The sequence below is a fragment of the Rana temporaria genome, chromosome 2, assembly GCF_905171775.1.
Source record: "Rana temporaria chromosome 2, aRanTem1.1, whole genome shotgun sequence".
Taxonomy (NCBI): Eukaryota; Metazoa; Chordata; class Amphibia; order Anura; family Ranidae; genus Rana; species Rana temporaria.
Window position 1 is genome coordinate 189,809,431 of NC_053490.1, and position 18,351 is coordinate 189,827,781.

At 41.8% G+C, this 18,351-nt stretch overlaps 1 protein-coding gene across 1 annotated transcript in view; it reads right to left on the reverse strand.

Annotated features, from left to right (window-relative positions):
• Window positions 1-18,351, reverse strand: part of CLYBL (citramalyl-CoA lyase) — a 491,289-nt gene that overhangs the window by 72,190 nt on the left and 400,748 nt on the right. The window contains exon 5 of the mRNA XM_040336168.1: window positions 4,640-4,733. Within this exon, the coding sequence (XP_040192102.1) occupies window positions 4,640-4,733 (94 nt within the window). The remainder of the gene's footprint in view (window positions 1-4,639; window positions 4,734-18,351) is intronic.

Genomic DNA, 18,351 nt, shown 5'->3' on the forward strand with positions numbered 1-18,351 from the left:
ACACCGGTCATACAATGCCAGTGCTCGGCTGGCTGACAGGGAATGCAATCTGCCCACCAACTGCCTTATTTGTGACACCAGAACGCAACGTTGGCAATGCTGCAGTGGCTTCACACATAGCAGAGGGCCATCAATGAGTACCTGTGCAAGTATGGTACCAGTAACAGGGTCAGGGGAGCTTGGCTTCTTTTTGCCACACCAGTGGCTACAGATAAAGGATGCATGCACTGTTCTGTCACCATCTGAGGAGGCCACAAGGATAGTGAGCAGCAAAAATGCATGCATCAGTGACACTGTCCCTCTAGTATTCCTGCTGGATCACACACATCCTGGAATCATGGACAGAGCGCTGGAGGCAGAACAGTGGGAGGATGAGGAGGACTTCCTTTACTCTCAAGTCCCCCTTTTATCCAGATAGCATTCCTGCGGGGTCGCCAAACACACAGGAAAAAAGAGGAGGTGGAGGGTGAGGATTGAGTCAGCATGGATGTAGAGGATAAAACGCAGCAGTCTTCAAGGGATGGTTTTCATTCCCCAGAAACCCAAGGAGTTGTATGTGGCTGGGAGGAGGTAGTTATGTATAATGTGATCCTTAGGCCTTGTACAGACGAGCAAACATGTACGATAAAACCGGTCCGCCGGACCGTTTTCACCGTCCATGTCTTCCCGGGGATTTCTGTATAATGGCTGTACTCACCATCATACAGAAATCCGCGCGTAAACAATACGCGGGGCGTGGCTGCACCGTCGCCGCGACGATGACGCGGTGACGTGGGCGGCCCTGCCAGTTCAATGCTTCCACGCATGCGTCGAAGTCATTCGACGCATGCGAGGGATGGCGGGCGCTCGGACATGTACGGTAGGTCTGTACAGACGACCGAACATGTCCGAGCGGACAGGATTCCAGCGGGCTGTTTCTAAACAAGTTTGGAAATATTTGCCCACTGGAAAAAGGCCCGGCGGGCAAATGTACGCTGGAATCCTGTCCGCTCAGGCCTACACACGACCGAACATGTCTGCTGAAACTGGTCCGCGGACCAGTTTCAGCAGACATGTTCGGTCGTGTGTACGGGGCCTTAGTGACCCAGAATCGAATGCCGCTGCAAACTTACGCTGCATGGCCTCCCTGATTCTGCAAAGCCTGTGAAAGGACCCTAGGATTCGTGGTATCAAGCAGAGGGATCATTACTGGCTGGAAACCCTTCTTGATCCACGTTACAAGAGGAAAGTTGAAGAACTCATCCTGCCTTCGCAGAGGGAGCACATGAAACATCTTCGGGAGGCCTTGAAGAAAAGTTTGCGTAACACATTTTCAGACCCTGGGAGGTTACCATTTCATGGTGCTTTGTTCAGTCAGAGGAAGAACGGCGGAGAAGGTGGCCGGCTGACCAATGCCTTTAAACAATTTTTCAGTCCTCAGCGCCAAGGTCTGATAGGTTCAAGCAGCCAGCGTCTGCATTATATAGGAATATCTAGGGGTAAGAGCAGACTTGGTAATACATTACAACCGCGAGCAGTTTTAAATGAAGATTTTTCCTTTAAAAATTTGATTTTGCTGCAGGACTGAACACAGGAACGTTGCACTACTTTACAGGCAGACTAAGGTGACCCCCCAGGCATGATGTTTAAATGAATACATAATTTTTATTGTTTCACTTTAACCACTTAAGCCCCGGACCATTTTGCAGCTAAATGCCCAGGCCAGGTTTTGCGATTCGGCACTGCGTCGCTTTAACAGACAATTGCGCGGTCGTGCGACATGGCTCCCAAACAAAATTGGCGTCCTTTTTTCACCACAAATAGAGCTTTCTTTTGGTGGTATTTGATCACCTCTGCGGTTTTTATTTTTTGCGCTATAAACAAAAATAGAGCGACAATTTTGAAAAAAATGCAATATTTTTTACTTTTTGCTATAATAAATATCCCCCAAAAACATATATATATATATATATATAAAAAAAAAATTTCCCTCAGTTTAGGCCGATACGTATTCTTCTACCTATTTTTGGTAAAAGAAATCGCAATAAGCATTTATCGATTGGTTTGCGCAAAATTTATAGCGTTTACAAAATAGGGGATAGTTTTATTGCATTTTTATTAATTATTTTTTTTTTACTACTATTGGCGGCGATCAGCGATTTTTTTTCGTGACTGCGACATTATGGCGGACACTTCGGACAATTTTGACACATTTTTGGGACCATTGTCATTTTCACAGCAAAAAATGCATTTAAATTGCATCGTTTATTGTGAAAATGACAGTTGCAGTTTGGGAGTTAACCACAGGGGGCGCTGTAGGAGTTAGGGTTCACCTAGTGTGTGTTTACAACTGTAGGGGGGTGTGGCTGTAGAACTGACGTCATCGATCGAGTCTCCCTTATAAAAAGGATCACTCGATCGATACGCCGCCACAGTGAAGCACGGGGAAGCCATGTTTACATACGGCTCTCCCCGTTCTTCAGCTCCGGGGAGCGATCGCGACGGAGCGGCTATAAACGAATAGCCGCGCCGTCGTCCCGGATCGCTCCCTGAGGGAATCCGCCCGCCGCCCGCAGCGGGGGGGGGGGGCCCCGATCAGATCCCCCACCCGCTAGAAGGTAGGGACGTATATATACGCCCATCTGCCTGTCCGTGCCATTTTGCGGACGTATATAGTCGTGCGACGGGCATTAAGGGGTTAAGCACTTAAAATCACTGCTGCTGAAAAAACTTCCATTTCCAAAACTTTTTTTTGCATTGATACATGTCCCCATACACTTTTAATGGCAATAACTTGCATATACGCCTTTAACCAATTCAATACCGGGCACTTTAACCCCCTTCCTTCCCAGATCAATTTTCAGGTTTCATCGCTGTTGCACTTTAAATGACAAATAAAAAAAGACCGAAAATTTTCAAAAAAAAAATTGAATTTTCTTAGTTTCTATTATAACATTTTGCAAATAAGTAGAAAAAAAATTATGCTTCTACATTTCTTTGGTAAAAATAACCTAAATCAGTGTTTATTTGGTGTTGGCAGTTATGGGGGGCAGTCAGATGTTTTATGGGGACACTGACATGTATTTGGGGACAGGGGTATCAGTGGTGCTTGGTGTACTGCTTGTGGTGTGATCTGTAACAGCTCTCTGTGTAAAATCATCCGCACACAGAGAGCTGTCACAGATCTGCAGATTCCCCCTCTCTCCCTGAGCTTGGCTGGAAGAACTGTCACAGAGACACGCGTCTGTGTTTACATTGTGACGCAGCCATCATGTGATCCCGAGGGCCAATCACAGCACCCATATCCCGATCTCTGCTCAGCTGGATTCTGTGATCATAATGATTACAGAATCGAGCCACAGTGCGCCTCGTGGCCACGCTGCGAGCACTCGTTCTGAGGGACGTAACTGAACATCCACTCAGAACGAGGAAAGGACCACCCAGCCATTTATGTACAGTGGCCGGGTGGGAGACGGTTAAAATTAGCACTTTTGATTTTTCATGTTCGTATCCCATAGACTTTAACGGTGTTTGCAAATTGTTGTTTGCCTGTTCGCATGTTCTGCTGCGAACTGAACCGGGGGGTGTTAGGCTCATCCATAGTTATTTTGTTTTAAGAAATTAAAAGCCCAATCACACGTGTGTGCATATTCATGTGCGTCACACACAATGTATTTTGGCAATGAAGGTTGTGGTACCTCTGCATGGGTCCTTAACAGGCATCTACACAACTTAAAGGAACTTAAAGGAACACTAAAGGCAGATTTTTTTTTTTTTTAAATAACAAACATGTTATACTTACCTCCACTGTACAGCTCGTTTTGCACAGAGTGGCCCCGAATCCTGTCTTCTGGGGTCCCTCACTGGCTGTCTCAGCTCCTCCTTGCAAAAGCTTTCTACCTTCATGCGAGCGAGCTCGCATGGTGGAAAGCTTTTGCGAGCGCGCTCCCGTGATACAGCGGCGGCCATAGCCGCCGACTGTATCACTCGGTCCCGCCCCCGGCGCGCTGCGTCATCCGCTGTGATTGACAGCAGCGCCAGCCAATGGCTGCGCTGCTATCAATCCGCCCAGCCTAGCCAATCAACGGCCATGCTGGGAACCGAACAGGATGACAAGCACGCGCCATAGGATGCATTAAGGTAAAAAAACTTTTACCTTTACAACCCCTTTAATGCAGATGTTCTTTTTTTCCCAATCTACAGGTATATGTGTGTATTGTGGTTTATCTGAGATATGTTTTACTAGATGGATGCAGGTTGGTGGCCTTTTAAAAATGAATAAGAGCACCCAAAAAATACATGCATAACACCTGTGTTTATGTAATACAGGGGCACTGGATACAGTGCAGTAATGCGCATTTTATCGAGGGGGTTACAAGGGAGATCTATTCAAGTGACAATGTACATTCCAAAGAAAGCCAACAACAATGTTATTTCTGATACAAGGCTGTATGAAGAAAAGCTGGCCCTTCATAGGCTTGTGTGTACAGTGCAACTGGACAGTAAACTTTTTCCCATCTCATCCAGTCATACTCCACCTGCCATATTTATTTTTTCATCCCATATGGCAAAGTGGGATGATTATAACAGTAGTATGATATAACATTGTGCAACATATCTACATTCCATATGTCCTATCGCAGAATTCATTAGCACAAACCTATACTGGCTCTAAAATCTTCTGCTCCAAATACGACTCCGTCTAGGTGAAGGCCAGCTTGAGGTCCTCTCCGCAATGCTTCTTCACAAACACTCTAAATGTAAGCAAAATTATAAATAACATTTTGCATAGCACAAACAGCACACTGATTTATTTTTATGTTTTCTAATTTGCAACTATATATGTAATAACGATTATGTTATGTAAAGCAAATCAACAATAATATACATATTCAGTTATTACATGTATATTTTCCATCACATTACCATTACATTGGTTGTCTCCATAGATTCATACAGAGCATATACTAAAGACGCACCTCAATTTTCAAGTAAGACTAATGCCTTGTACGCACGATCAGGAAGTCGGACGAAAAATACAGATTTCGAGAGCGGTTCATGACAGTTCCTGAGAAATTATATGAAGGGACAAAACACAAAAAAAAATCTCATATGATATCAGAACATATGATTTTCGTATAATCAGTACAAAATTAGTCGGAAAAAAACTGAAAAACCAAGACCACGCATGCTCAGAAATGACAGAATACATTATAATATAATACAATACAACACAACACATTGGGGGTTATTTATTAAAGGCAAATCCACTTTGCACTGTTATACAATACATGCATAACACCTGTGTTTATGTGATACAGGGGCACTGGATACTTGTGTTAACAAAGAATGGCACCACAGTGCAGAAATTCACATTATATCGAGGGGGTTACAAGGGAGATCTATTCAAGTGACAAACAAGGTACATTCCACATTGCCCTTAGTAAATAACCCCCAATGTATTGTATTATAATGTATTCTGTCATTTCTGAGCATGCATGATCTTGGTCTTTCCATTTTTTTCCGACTAATACTGTACTGATTATACGAAAATCCGATGTTCTGATATTGTATGAGAAAAAAAATTGTGTTTGTCCCTTCATATAATTTCTCATGAACTGTCATGAACAGCTCTTGAAACCTGTATTTTTCATCCGTCATCCTGATCGTGTGTACAAGGCATTAGTCTTACTTGAAAATTGCAGTTCGTCTTTAGTATATGCTCTGTTTCAAGTGCAAAGTGCACTTGAAATTGCACTGAAGGTGCACTTGGAAGTGCAGTCGCTGTAGATCTGAGGGGGACATGCAAGGAAAATAAAAAACAGCATTTTAGCTTGCACATGATTGGATAATAAAACCAGCGGAGCTTCCCCTCATTTCAGATCTACCCCTCAGATTTACAGTGACTGCACTTCCAAGTGCACTTTCAGTGCAATTTCAAGTGCAATTTGTACTTGTAGTTTGCACTTGTAGTGCAAAGTGGATTTGCCTTCAGTAAATAACCCCCATTATATCATTTCTGAAGTTGTATTGCAAAATAATTTTCACTATGAAACTAGCATGCAAAAAAAATGGACGATCATTTGTCCGATATTCTCATTGTTTGTTTGCTTAATGCTAAAGCTGATCAGCTAATTTTGTGGCAATTAAAGCTGACTTTTAATCATGAAAAAAAACAGAAGGATAAAGGCAACCTACCCCCAAACAACTTCTAGAGACACAGAAATAACCTAAAACTATTGGTAGTGGGTTGCCTAAATATATTTGATTTGTTTTTGGTCTCAGCAAAAGACAAAACATTTTTTAAATGTTGTCTACTGTATGGCCTTCCCAAAAGTTTAAAGTTACGCTGTGGTTGTTCTATGAATATTTGAGTATTTACAGATTCTTTCTAATCAGTAAATAAGCTTTAAAGCTGGCCCAAATATTATCATTGTCCTTCAGGTGTCCACATCACTACCTATGTAATGTAGACATTTCCTATTGCATGTCTGGCTGTGGAGTTCTCTCAGGAGAGAGAAGAGGACTGACACCATCACATGGGGACGGCAGGGGACTGGTGTTCTTGGGGTGCCATTTCATCACTGGATTAGCAATACTCAAACATCAGAACCATCTACGACAAAAGGACCTGGATGAGGCACTTATGGGAGTATAGCTTTCTTCACAAGTTAAAGTGAAAAAGAAAAGCTTGTCAGGAAAGGTTTGAGGTGGAATGCAGGTGTGGCAAAATAAACATGGAGAATGAACGTAGTCAGCCTCTAGGAAGTCAGATTCCAATTGCAGAAAAGGCATTTAGAGGAGGTTACGAGCAATAGAAGGTACCCTTTTGAGCTGAGAATATATACTTGAATATCATTTTTTATTTATTTTATCAGTTTGGTGTCACTTTAAGAAGAAATGATTTCTTGTTTTTTGGAACTGGTTTTCTGTATTGTTCATATTATGGTTTTGGAAAAATGTTATTACAAATGTGATTATTTGTATGAGAAGTGTTGCTTACTGACTCACATCAATAAAAGTGTTGTGTACACATTCATTTCACACATTTGTTTTTATTTGCACATTTGGATTGTATACTTTGTTAGGTGTAAAAACACACAAAGTCAAAGACACACTTGTCTGCTGACAGTTCACACCCCTTATGTCAAGCCAAATTGTAGTGGATCTATGACAGTTTTCTATATCGAAATTTGCCATGAGTCCCTCTGATAATTAGATAATCTGTTTGGTAAACTGCTGCATACCATATATAAGACAATATTGCTGTTTCAATACCAGAAAAACACTACACAATCTCTAATGTAAATATAGAACAGGTGCTCTGAGAGGCATAAGCAAGGGGAAATGCAAATTTGAGAGAAGGACTTCAGTGCTTTGACTGTGAACTTTGAGAAAACTAGATACATTGGGCCAGATCCACAGAGCAAGTACGCCGGTGCATCTACTGATACGCCGTTGTGCTTTCAAATTTCCCGCGTCGTATCGTTGTTTTGAATCCTCAAAACAAGATACAACGGCATCTGGGTTAGATCCGACAGGTGTACGTCTTCGGCTTTTTTCGGCGTATAGTTAAAGCTGCTATTTTTTCGCGTATAGTTAGACTTGCCATGTTAAGTATGGCCGCCGTTCCCGCGTTTAATTTGAATTTTTTTTTGCGCAAGTCGTCCGTGAATCGGAATGTACGTTAGGCCCCGTACACACGACCGAACATGTCTGCTGAAACTGGTCCGCGGACCATTTCCAGCAGACATGTTCGGTCGTGTGTACGGCCGACCGGACAGGTTTCCAGTGGACATTTGTCCAGCCGACCGTCTTCCAGCGGACAAATGTTTCTTAGCATGCTAAGAAACATGTCCGCTGGAAGCCTGTCCGTCGGACATGTTCGGTCGTCTGTACAGACTCACCGTACATGTCCGCTCGGCCGCCATCCCTCGCATGCGTCAAAGTGATTCGACGCATGCGTGGAAGCATTGACCTTCCAGGGCCGCGCACGTCGCCGCATAATCGTCGCGTAATCGTCGCGGCGACGGTGCGGCCACGTCACCGCGTATCGTGTATGCGCGGATTTCTGTCTGATGGTGTGTACAACCATTAGACAGAAATCTCCGGGCGGACATGTCCGCTGAAAACGGTCCGGTGGACTGATTTCAGCGGACAGTCCGTCCGTGTGTACGAGGCCTAAGTCACGTCTATGTTAAAAAAATTACGTCCTCGCGACATCATTTAGCACGGCGGCAAATTTTGGGACGGCGCATGCGCAGTTCATTCGGCGCGGGGACGTGCTTCATTTAAATGAAACACGCCCCCTTATCGCCGATTTGCTTTCCGCGCCCTTACGCCGCTTGAGATACACTACGCCGCCGTAACTTACAGCGCAAATTCTTTGGGGATTCGAACCGGCCTAATGTAAGTTACAGCGGCGTAGCATATCTCACATATGCTGCGCCGATCTATTTGTATGTGAATCTACCCCCTTGTTTCAAAGCTCATTTACCGCTTGTTTAAAATATGTAAATATTTTTTTTATTTTTATATATATATATATATATATATATATATATATATATATATATATATATATATATATATATTTACATTTACATTTGTAAATATAGCCTGGCCACAGGTTCACTTTTAGATGGTGATAATACCAAGTAAAGAAAACTCTATGGCCTCGTACACACGGCCGAGGAACTCGACGTGCCAAACACATCGAGTTCCTCGGCCAGTTCAGCCCTGAAGCCGCCGAGGACCTCGGCGGGGCGAGAGCTCCCAAAGAACAACGAGGAAATAGAGAACATGTTCTCTATTTCCTCGCCGAGCTCCTCGTCGGCTTCCTCGGCCGAAAGTGTACACACGACCAGTTTCCTCGGCAGAATTCAGCCAGAAACTCGGTCGGAAGCTGAATTCTGCCGAGGAAACTGGTCGTGTGTACGGGGCCTATGACTCAAATACTTTAAGTCACTGACCCAGAACAAGCATGCAAATCAGAGAATTCAGAGAAAAGTTAGAAGTTCTTAGTGCTATAACCCTTTATGATGCACCAGTTTAACATAAACATCTCAATACTAACTGCTCATCGTGACCTGCTCTACCCCGGGGTATTCCCTCAAAATTAACCTGTAAAGCAGATTTAACTTTTAGAAGTAAATGTCCTCCCTAAGAGCAGACAATGCAAAGTATCAGCTGTTATCTTGGCCAGTCAGAGAACATCTCTTGTTGGATGGATCTAATTACTGATTGGGGAGCATATGACTGATGCTCTGCCTTTTGGATAAGCTCAAGTATAGTATTTGTTCTTAACAGTGTCTATTAGGGGTACTTTGTTATAATTTTGGACTTTTGGCTGGGATAGCTGGCTGTATAGTATCTATGCTGGTATTATGGGAGTCCTAAAAGATCTTCCTCATGGGAAAGAAACCAAATTAAGCACCCACTGGTTAAGGTGGGGGTTGGAAGAACCTACCTGGTATGAAGGACTCCGAAGGGGCCCAGTGCCTCCACTGGTGACTCAGGGATGTCAGATTAACACTACGAGTTTTGAACCCCATTCTGCGAAATGGCACCTAACCCACAATACACATTTTTTCTCTGCACAGCTACTCGTGGGCTAGGCTTATTGGCCAAGACCAGGGCAATTTTTGTTACCAGGCCACAGGGCCTAGCCATTGTATTATATACTGTCACTTTTTATTTTCCTTCACTTTTATGTTTATTTTTTGCACACTGCACTGCAAGTGAAAAAAAAATCTGACTGATTCTAATCTATTTTAAAAGGTGGACCATGAAACCTTGCTGAAAAGCAACAATGGAGGGGGTGTGATGCCTACCACCCATGATGCAAAATGCTATCCAAACTGCCTGCAAAGATGTAGATCTAACCAGTCCAGCACTACTTTTGGCAGTATGTTAAAGTATGATGATTTGCATCAAATTAAGCTGAATATATATTTTTTTATCATTAAATAATTTTGATTGAAATTTCCAAATAACAGAAAAAATAAAGGCAGCTGGTAGTGGTATATATCAATCAGGTATAACAGTAAAATATTTACATACAAATCTCAATTAAAGTAATTGACAATAGTCATACAAATGATAAAATGAAGCATACATAAACAGTATAGTAAAATAACTGTTTACCCCATTGGGTTCAAGCTGTAAACATGCTCTAGCTAATATAATGACAACATTATCATGGATAATTCAAGAAATTTGAAAAATAATTGTGAAACCTTGATGTTACTCCTGGAATAATACTGAAATATGGTTTAAGAACTGCAGCTCATGTTTTTGAGGGAGGTAGAAGCTCTAGGATGACTAGTTCACATTTACCAGAGTTTTTCAAACTTGACCACGTTGTAATTTTTATACGCCAACGTCAACTCATATTGAGCTTGTGTATTCAACCGTATAACATCATCAGATAAGTTCGGTGCTTTGTTGGACTTCCATAGTTTTGTTATAGTCAACCTTACTGCTATTAATTTGTTTACTACTACTGTTCTATACTTTACAGAGTAAATATCCAAATTTATTCCTAGAAGGGCCATGCAGGAGTAAGGGGAAGTAAACTACCAGTGAGGTAAGCAATACATGTTGAAACTGATAAAGGAACTAGTTTGTTCATTGCATCACCAGCAAGTTGGGATGAGTGATGGGTAGATTTCGGAAAGTTTATATGGTGTAAGGTACCATCTGTTTAATATCTTTTGGGCATTATACCAAGGTTCAATGCAGGATGATGTCTTAGTACTCTGAATTATGGCCTTATTCCATTGTTCCCGAGAAATAGATAGGGAAAGATCCTTTTCCCAATTTAGCATATTATTGGTTTTAGTAGATTTTGAGTGAAGCACCTACACAGGAATGTGACAAAACTCAGACAAACGTGGATGGTAATGTAGCTCTACGTGTGAGCCAAAAAGCAATGGCTGTATACACCTAATGGGGTGTGACCATATATTGTGACACAAAGGATGTAATGGCAAAAATTGCACAACAACAAAATGTGAAATTAAAATCAATAAAGTGAACAATATAAACAACAATGTAATGTAGTGTCCATAAACAATAAAACGATGAAGATGTCATGAGATGCTGAGGAACTTTCCAACAGAAATCTTCAAATATGAGGTGGAATACATATGCGCTTACCGCAACTGTTGGACCCAAATGTTGTACGACAGTGGATCGATCGAGCTTGGAATGTCCCACAGAGATGTCACCGGAAGTCCAGAAGGAAATGGAGTCTACCTCCAAGCATCCAAACACGATCTGGTTCAGGTAAGTGAGAACCCTGGCATGGGTACTGGAAACCAACTAAAGAAGGCTCAAAAAAACCTTATCTTCCACAAATTCATGTAAAGAGAAGAAAAAACCGGGGGCTCCAATTGGGGTAGGTCATAAAGAGGTTTTAATGAAAAAAACAATATACATAATAAAATATAAAAAAAGTGATCACAATTCATAAGTACAGTATTAAAAGCAATTTAATACTTATGAATTGTGATCACCTTTTTTTATATTTTATCTCATGATATCTTCATCGTTTTATTGTTTATGGACACTACATTACATTGTTGTTTATATTGTTCACTTTATTGATTTTAATTTCACATTTTGTTGTGGTGCAATTTTTGCCATTACATCCTTTGTGTTACAATATATGGTCACACCCCATTAGGTGTATACAGCCATTGCTTTTTGGCTCACACGTAGCGCTACATTACCATCCACAGCTCCAGATTATTGATGGGATATTCATGCTTCTTTCTGGGTCAAATTCGATTACATTTTCAAAATGTAATTTTTATTTAGCACCAACTCTTTATAGGCTAGGGGTAGGTTGACATAGTAGTTAAACTCCTGTGAAATCTGATTATTCACGAGATACGGGCTTTACAGTAGTTCAGCACTCTTAAGGGCACAGGGAAATGATTTAGTTCACCTAGTTCGTTTGATTTAGAGAATATGGCCCGGATTCACATATATTGGCACATATTTATGCCGGCGTAGCGTATCTAATATACGCTACGCCGACGTCGCGCAGAGAGGCAAGCACCGAATTCTCAAAGCACTTGCCTCCCAAACTGCGCTGGATTCCCTTGGCGTAAGTTGTCGTAGGTGGAAGTGGGCGTGAGCCATGCTAATGGGGCGTGACCCCATACAAATAATGGGCCGAGTGCCATACAAGTACTTAAAACGAACGGCGCATGCGCCGTCCCGTGGACGTATCCCAGTGCGCATGCCCTATTCACGTACTACGTAAACAACATAAAATACGACGGCTGTGTTCCCTGGTCCATACCTTTGCATGGGTTGCGCCTCATATATGGGGAATAACTTTACGCCGGGCATACGACTTACGCAAACCGCGTATATTATGCGCCGGGCGCAAGTATGTTCATGAATCGGCATATCTCCCTCATTTGCATATGTGCATAGCAAATCAATAGGAGCGGCAAATGCGCCGATCGTAAATATGCGCCCATAATACGACGACGTAGGCAAGTTACGTCGGTCGTAGGAAGCCTATTTTTAGGCATATCTCAGATTGTTGGCACGGCGCATAGATACGACGGCGCATAGTTAGACTTACGTGGCGTATCTCGAGATACGTCGGTGTAAGTGCTTTGTGAATCCGGGCCAATGTGTTTTCAAGCTAGATTTTCTGCTCGGGTGCCGACGTCTTCCCCCATCAATGACTAGCCTATGTGACTGTTGGTGGTGAACCATTGGTCACAGTGGAGTTTATAACTCCTCATCCCAGGAATGGGTTATCCTATCTGGCTCGCACTTCTGGGCAATCACACACATTTTGGAACAAGTTTTTACATAGAGACCCCAGGTAATGTTGATGGTAGTCCTTTTTATCCCTCACGTTTTTTTTTCCCTGGTGTTCAGCTTTCTTTTACTTGTGCAACCGCTTAGCCAAACTACTTTGGTTTGGCTTTACTACATTGGATTTGATACACTCACCATCATATCACTTTTTACTTTACACATTATTACCCTATAGGACCAATACAGGGCTCATCAGGCATCCAACTCAATCCCCTAATATTAATACACTTAATTATATATTTATTCACAGATGTTTTGGGATGATCAACTTTGGATTGTCTGGTGGGAACCGGCTTTTCAGTCACATTTTAATAGTTATATGTTTATTCTCCTGTTCCTCTTTGCTGTGCCTTGTGCACCACCTCAGCTCCCATACTAGACGATGTCCTAAGCCTCTAAAATGTAAAGTAAAATAAGTAATACAATTCTTATTAATTACTACAGCAGTGCTAGTGGTCACTACAAGATTGTGACTCCTCTTTCCTATGACCATGCATAGAAGGAAATGTTTTTAAGATGAAGGGATATAAGCAAGAGTCCAGTGAAGAAAGTGCTCTATAAAGAATGGTGAGCTCTCTGCTGCAGGTGACATCAAACGTGCACACTCCACCCTTTAGGCTTCTCCCGTGTCATTCTCCCCTCAAGGGTATCTACTCACCAAAAGGCAGAGTTCAACAAGCTCTGAACCTCTGGTCCATCCAACTTCCTCCAACTACAAATCCAGCAGTTGATCAGCACGCTATGCTCCTAATATCCACCGGTTATAAAAGCACAAAAAGACTAGAGATGGTGTAATACCACTTTAAGTCTTTATTCCACAAGCTGTATCATTCAGCGTCTTGACATTATTAGCAGCAGTAATTAAAAGATCGTTTAAACAACAATCAAACGACCGGGCTGTTTCCTGGCTCACAGTGGGATATCCTGCATGTGTCAGTCCCGTCCACCGTGGATAGACACAGCTCTGTTTCCGCACACTGGAGTGCAGCTGTAACGCAGTGCACAGTACAATGCTTCCTGTGTGTCGTGGGGTCACGCCCTGATGTTTCGTCCTTCCGACTTCCTCTGAGGGTGTCCTAAGCCTACCTTCAGTGGTTGTTGCCACACTCCATACTCATGGTCAGCTTGTAAGTATGGGTGGACGTTTCATCATTCCCCCTCAATCTCCTACCTTTGCACTCAGTCTGACTTATTGTTTATACCTTTTGGACACCCTCTCCGCATCTGCTCCTGATGAGTGGTTTTAATATCAAAATGCGTCGAGATATTGATGCAATAACATGTATTCTGCAATTCAGAGTTTCATCAAGATATCTGTAACAATATGTCTGACCACACTTTTGTACTAGATACAAATCTTTCTACTATGCCAATTAGGATTCAAGGATTTTAGAAATTGATATGTTGCTAGCTACCATGAAATACTGTGCCCTGCCCTTGTATGTATGTGTATATGAGTTTACCATGTGTATATATATATATATATCCAATATCATACCCACATTTTATGTATATGTTGTTTTTGGTAATATCTGTGTATATATGCAATAAACCTTTTAAAGATTTACAATCCTTTACCTGTTTTCTAATTGCATGCTTCAAGTCCCAAACCCTCTCGTTTCTTTTTCAGAAACAGAGATGGAGGTAAGTTTGACCTACACGTCAGACCTCATTCAAAGTCCTGAAACCCCCCCCCCTCTTCAATTATATTAGGGATGGAGGCATGCATTCCTAGATGGCCCATTCTGACATGTGTCAGAACTTTCCTTTGCATGTCTAGGAATTTATTGATTTATAATCATTAACACATTTTCCTCAAGGTCCAGTATCCCTTTGTATGTTGGCCATGACTGTATGGTGGTGCTGTTGTCTCTCTAGCATTCGAGAGCTGTGGTGTGCAATGTGGGACCCTCCTCCCTCTTCATACTGGGTGGCTGAGGGCTTGGGTAGACGTCCCGCTGCGTATCGATGTCACGTGTCTGGCTCTCTTGGTTTTTTTTTACATATCAAATGTTTAAACTGCGAAAATTTAAATTTTTAGGGGAAAAATAAGTTATTTAGAAAATGATAGCAGCTGTACATCTCCACAAAGTTGGGACAGGACCATGCTTACCATGGAGTAGCATCCTCTCTTCTTTTAACAACACTCTCGAAACATCTGGGAACCAAAACCAGTTGCTGGAGTTTTGAAATAGGAAAAGGAGAGGTTTGATATATGATTCTAGCTGTTTAACAGACCTGGGTCTTCTTTGTAAAATGTTTCAAATTTTGCCAAAAAAGAATGTCAAATTTTGATTTGACTGACGACAGAACAGTTTTCCACTTTGCAACAGACCATTTTAAATGAGCTTAGGCCCAGAGAAGATGGCAGCGTTTGTGGATCATGTTCAGATATGTTGTTTTTTTTTTTTTGCATTATAGAGCTTTAACCTGCATTTTTGGACAGCATGGCGAACTGTGTTCACAGACAGTGATTTTTGGAAGTATTTCTGAGCTCATGCAGTGATGTCCATCATAGAATATTGCCTGTTTTTATTGCAGTGCCCTCTGATATCACCGAAGATCAGGCATCCAATATTGCATTTTAGCCTTGCCCTTAGCGCACAGAAATTTCTCCAGATTCTCTAAATTTTTATGATAGTACGTACTGTGGATGGTGATATATTTAAAGCCTTTGCAATTTTACATTGAGGAACATTATTCTGAAAATATTCAACAATTTTTAAATGCAGTTTTTTTACAGATTGGAGAAACCTCTGCCCGTCTTTACTTCTGAAACTCTCTGAAACTCTGAGACCTCGTACACACCGGTCAAAACCGATCGTGTGTGGGCCCCATAGGTTATTTAACCATCGGTTAAAAAAAAGCCAACTTGCTTTAAATTTAACCGATGGATTCCTAACCGATAGGTCAAAACCGATCGTTAGTAGGCACGACCATCAGTTAAAAATCCAGGCATGCTCAGAATCAAGTTGACGCATGCTTGGAAGCATTGAACTTCATTTTTTTCAGCATGTCGTTGTGTTTTACATCACCGCGTTCTGACACGATCGGTTATTTAACCGATGGTGTCTGGGCGCGACGGACCATCAGTCAGCTTCATCGGTTAACCGATGAGAACGGTCCTTCAGACCGTTCTCATCGGATGGACTGATCGTGGCTTAAGATGTTTTTTTTTATGACCAATCACGTTACTGACTGATCGTCAGTTAACTTAATTTTTAATAAATTATGCTTCATAATTTTTATTGTGGATAAAATATTTCTTCATGAAATTTGCAGATCATTGCATTCTGTTTTTACACAGCATCCTAACATTTATAGTATTGTTTATCTATCTATCTATCTACTGTATATATCTAATCTATCTACTGTATCTGTCCATCTAATCTACTGTATATATCTCATCTATCTACTGTATCTGAGAGTGAGTGAGTAACTTGTATAGCGCTACAAATGCAAACCAAATCGCCTCAAGGCGCTGTATCCAATGTCGTCGTCCAGCCACACTTCAGAATAGATGTGTCTTAAGTTTTTTTTTGAAGGCCTGATGGTTCACTTTTATCCGAATGTCTATAGGTAGAGCGTTCCATAGCCGTGGTCCTTGGACTGCAAATCTTCGTTCTCCTTTATCTATCTATCTCATCTATTTATCTATCTATCTCATCTATCTAATAACTGTACTTGGCAGTGGTTTAAAGGGTAGGTTGCTGGAAATTTAGCATAGGGGCCCTGTTGGTATGTATGTCCATCACTGCTTCAAAAAGACATAAATCATACTTAAAGTAAAATTTCGGGATCAATCTAACTAATCTAACACATATACTAATTTACTCTGTGGAAGAAAGATGCATATACTTACTGTGGCAGGTTGGGCCCATGCCACTGTTTAACCACTTAAGGACCGGAAAAATGTGCCCCCTCAATGGCCAGGCCATTTTTTGCGATACCGCTATGCCATGCTTTAACTGACAATTGTGAAGTTGTGCGACATTGTACCTAAACAAACTTGATTTTCCTTTTTTTCCCACAAATAGAGCTTTCTTTTGGTGGTATGTAATCATCTCTGTGGTTTTAATTTTTTGCGCTATAAGCAATTTTGAAAAGAAAAAAAAAATATATATATATATATATATAAACATTTTTGCTATAATAAATATTCCCAAAAATTGTAAAAAACAAAATGTCTTCATCAGTTTAGGCCAATATGGATTCTTCTACATAGTTTTGGTAAACAAAATCGCAATAAGCGTATATTGATTGGTTTGCGCAAAAGTTATAGCGTCTACAAAATAGGGGATTTTACTAATAATGGCAGTGATCAGCAATTTTTAGCGGGACTACGACATTACAGCGGACAATTCGGACACATTTTTATAGTGATCAGAGCTAAAAATAGCCATTGATCACTGTATAAATGACACTGGCAGGAAAGGGGTTAACACTAGGAGGCGATCAAGGGGTTAAGTGTCCTAGGGAGGAGTTTCTAACTGTGGGGGGAGGGAACTGACTGGGGATAAAGAGAGATTGCCATTTCTGATCACTAGAAACAGACAATTACACTGTACTCTGTCAGAATGGTGATCTGCTTTGTTTACTTTGGCAGATCCCCATTCTGTCTCTGAGGAGTGATCGCAGGTGGCCAGCAGACATCGCGGCCGCTGAACCCGCACATTGGCTCCCCCAGTATGCAGCAGGTGTGTGTGCCAACAGTGACTTTTGCACAAAACAATGTACGGGTATGTCATTAGGGCAGCCCTGCTGCAGTATATATGCGGTGGGCGGACTGGCTCAAATGGCGGCCTGGGCCAGGTTTTTCAAAAAACAGGCACACTGATGATGCAGGTGTGTGCTGGCTTTATGTTAGACCCAGAGTTAGAGGTCAGTGACCCCACCCTCCCGACGGGGTCAGTGTGTGAAGGGAGCTGTGAGGTGCAGGTCAGGACAGACAAAGGCCTAAGCCTGTATGGGTGTAGCAGCTGAGAGCTGCACGAGAAACAGTCAAGCAGACAAAAGGTACAGTGTTTTGTGCAGGAGCACTGGAACTGTGATGGTCTGGAGAACCAATGTAAGAGGCCCGAGCAGGGAAGCTGCAAAGAGAGCCACAAGGCTAAATTATATGTTTTGTTGCATTGATGGTGAGAACCCCCTGCGTGGGAAACTATTCATGTGTAAACTTTTTGCTTTGTTTTAAACAAAAGTGGTCCTCTCACTTGAACCAACTGCTAGCTAACAAAGGGAAGCCAATCACGTGACCAGACAGGAGTGGCTTGAAAATAGGTAAGTACTGTATATACATCTTTCTTCTACAGGGTAGTTAGTATAGGCATAGAAGGGAGTGGGAGCAGTTTTAAGATTAGTTCGATTGATCCCAGATTTCCATATTAATCTATACGAGGGGTTTATGCTACTGTATTCCTATTCTCTGTGTTTTCTGATTTACCTTATTAGAAACTGTATTTCTTGCTTTGGGCCTTGCATTGTTGCTTGGTAACCTGTAAGCAGTTATTTCTAGATATTACT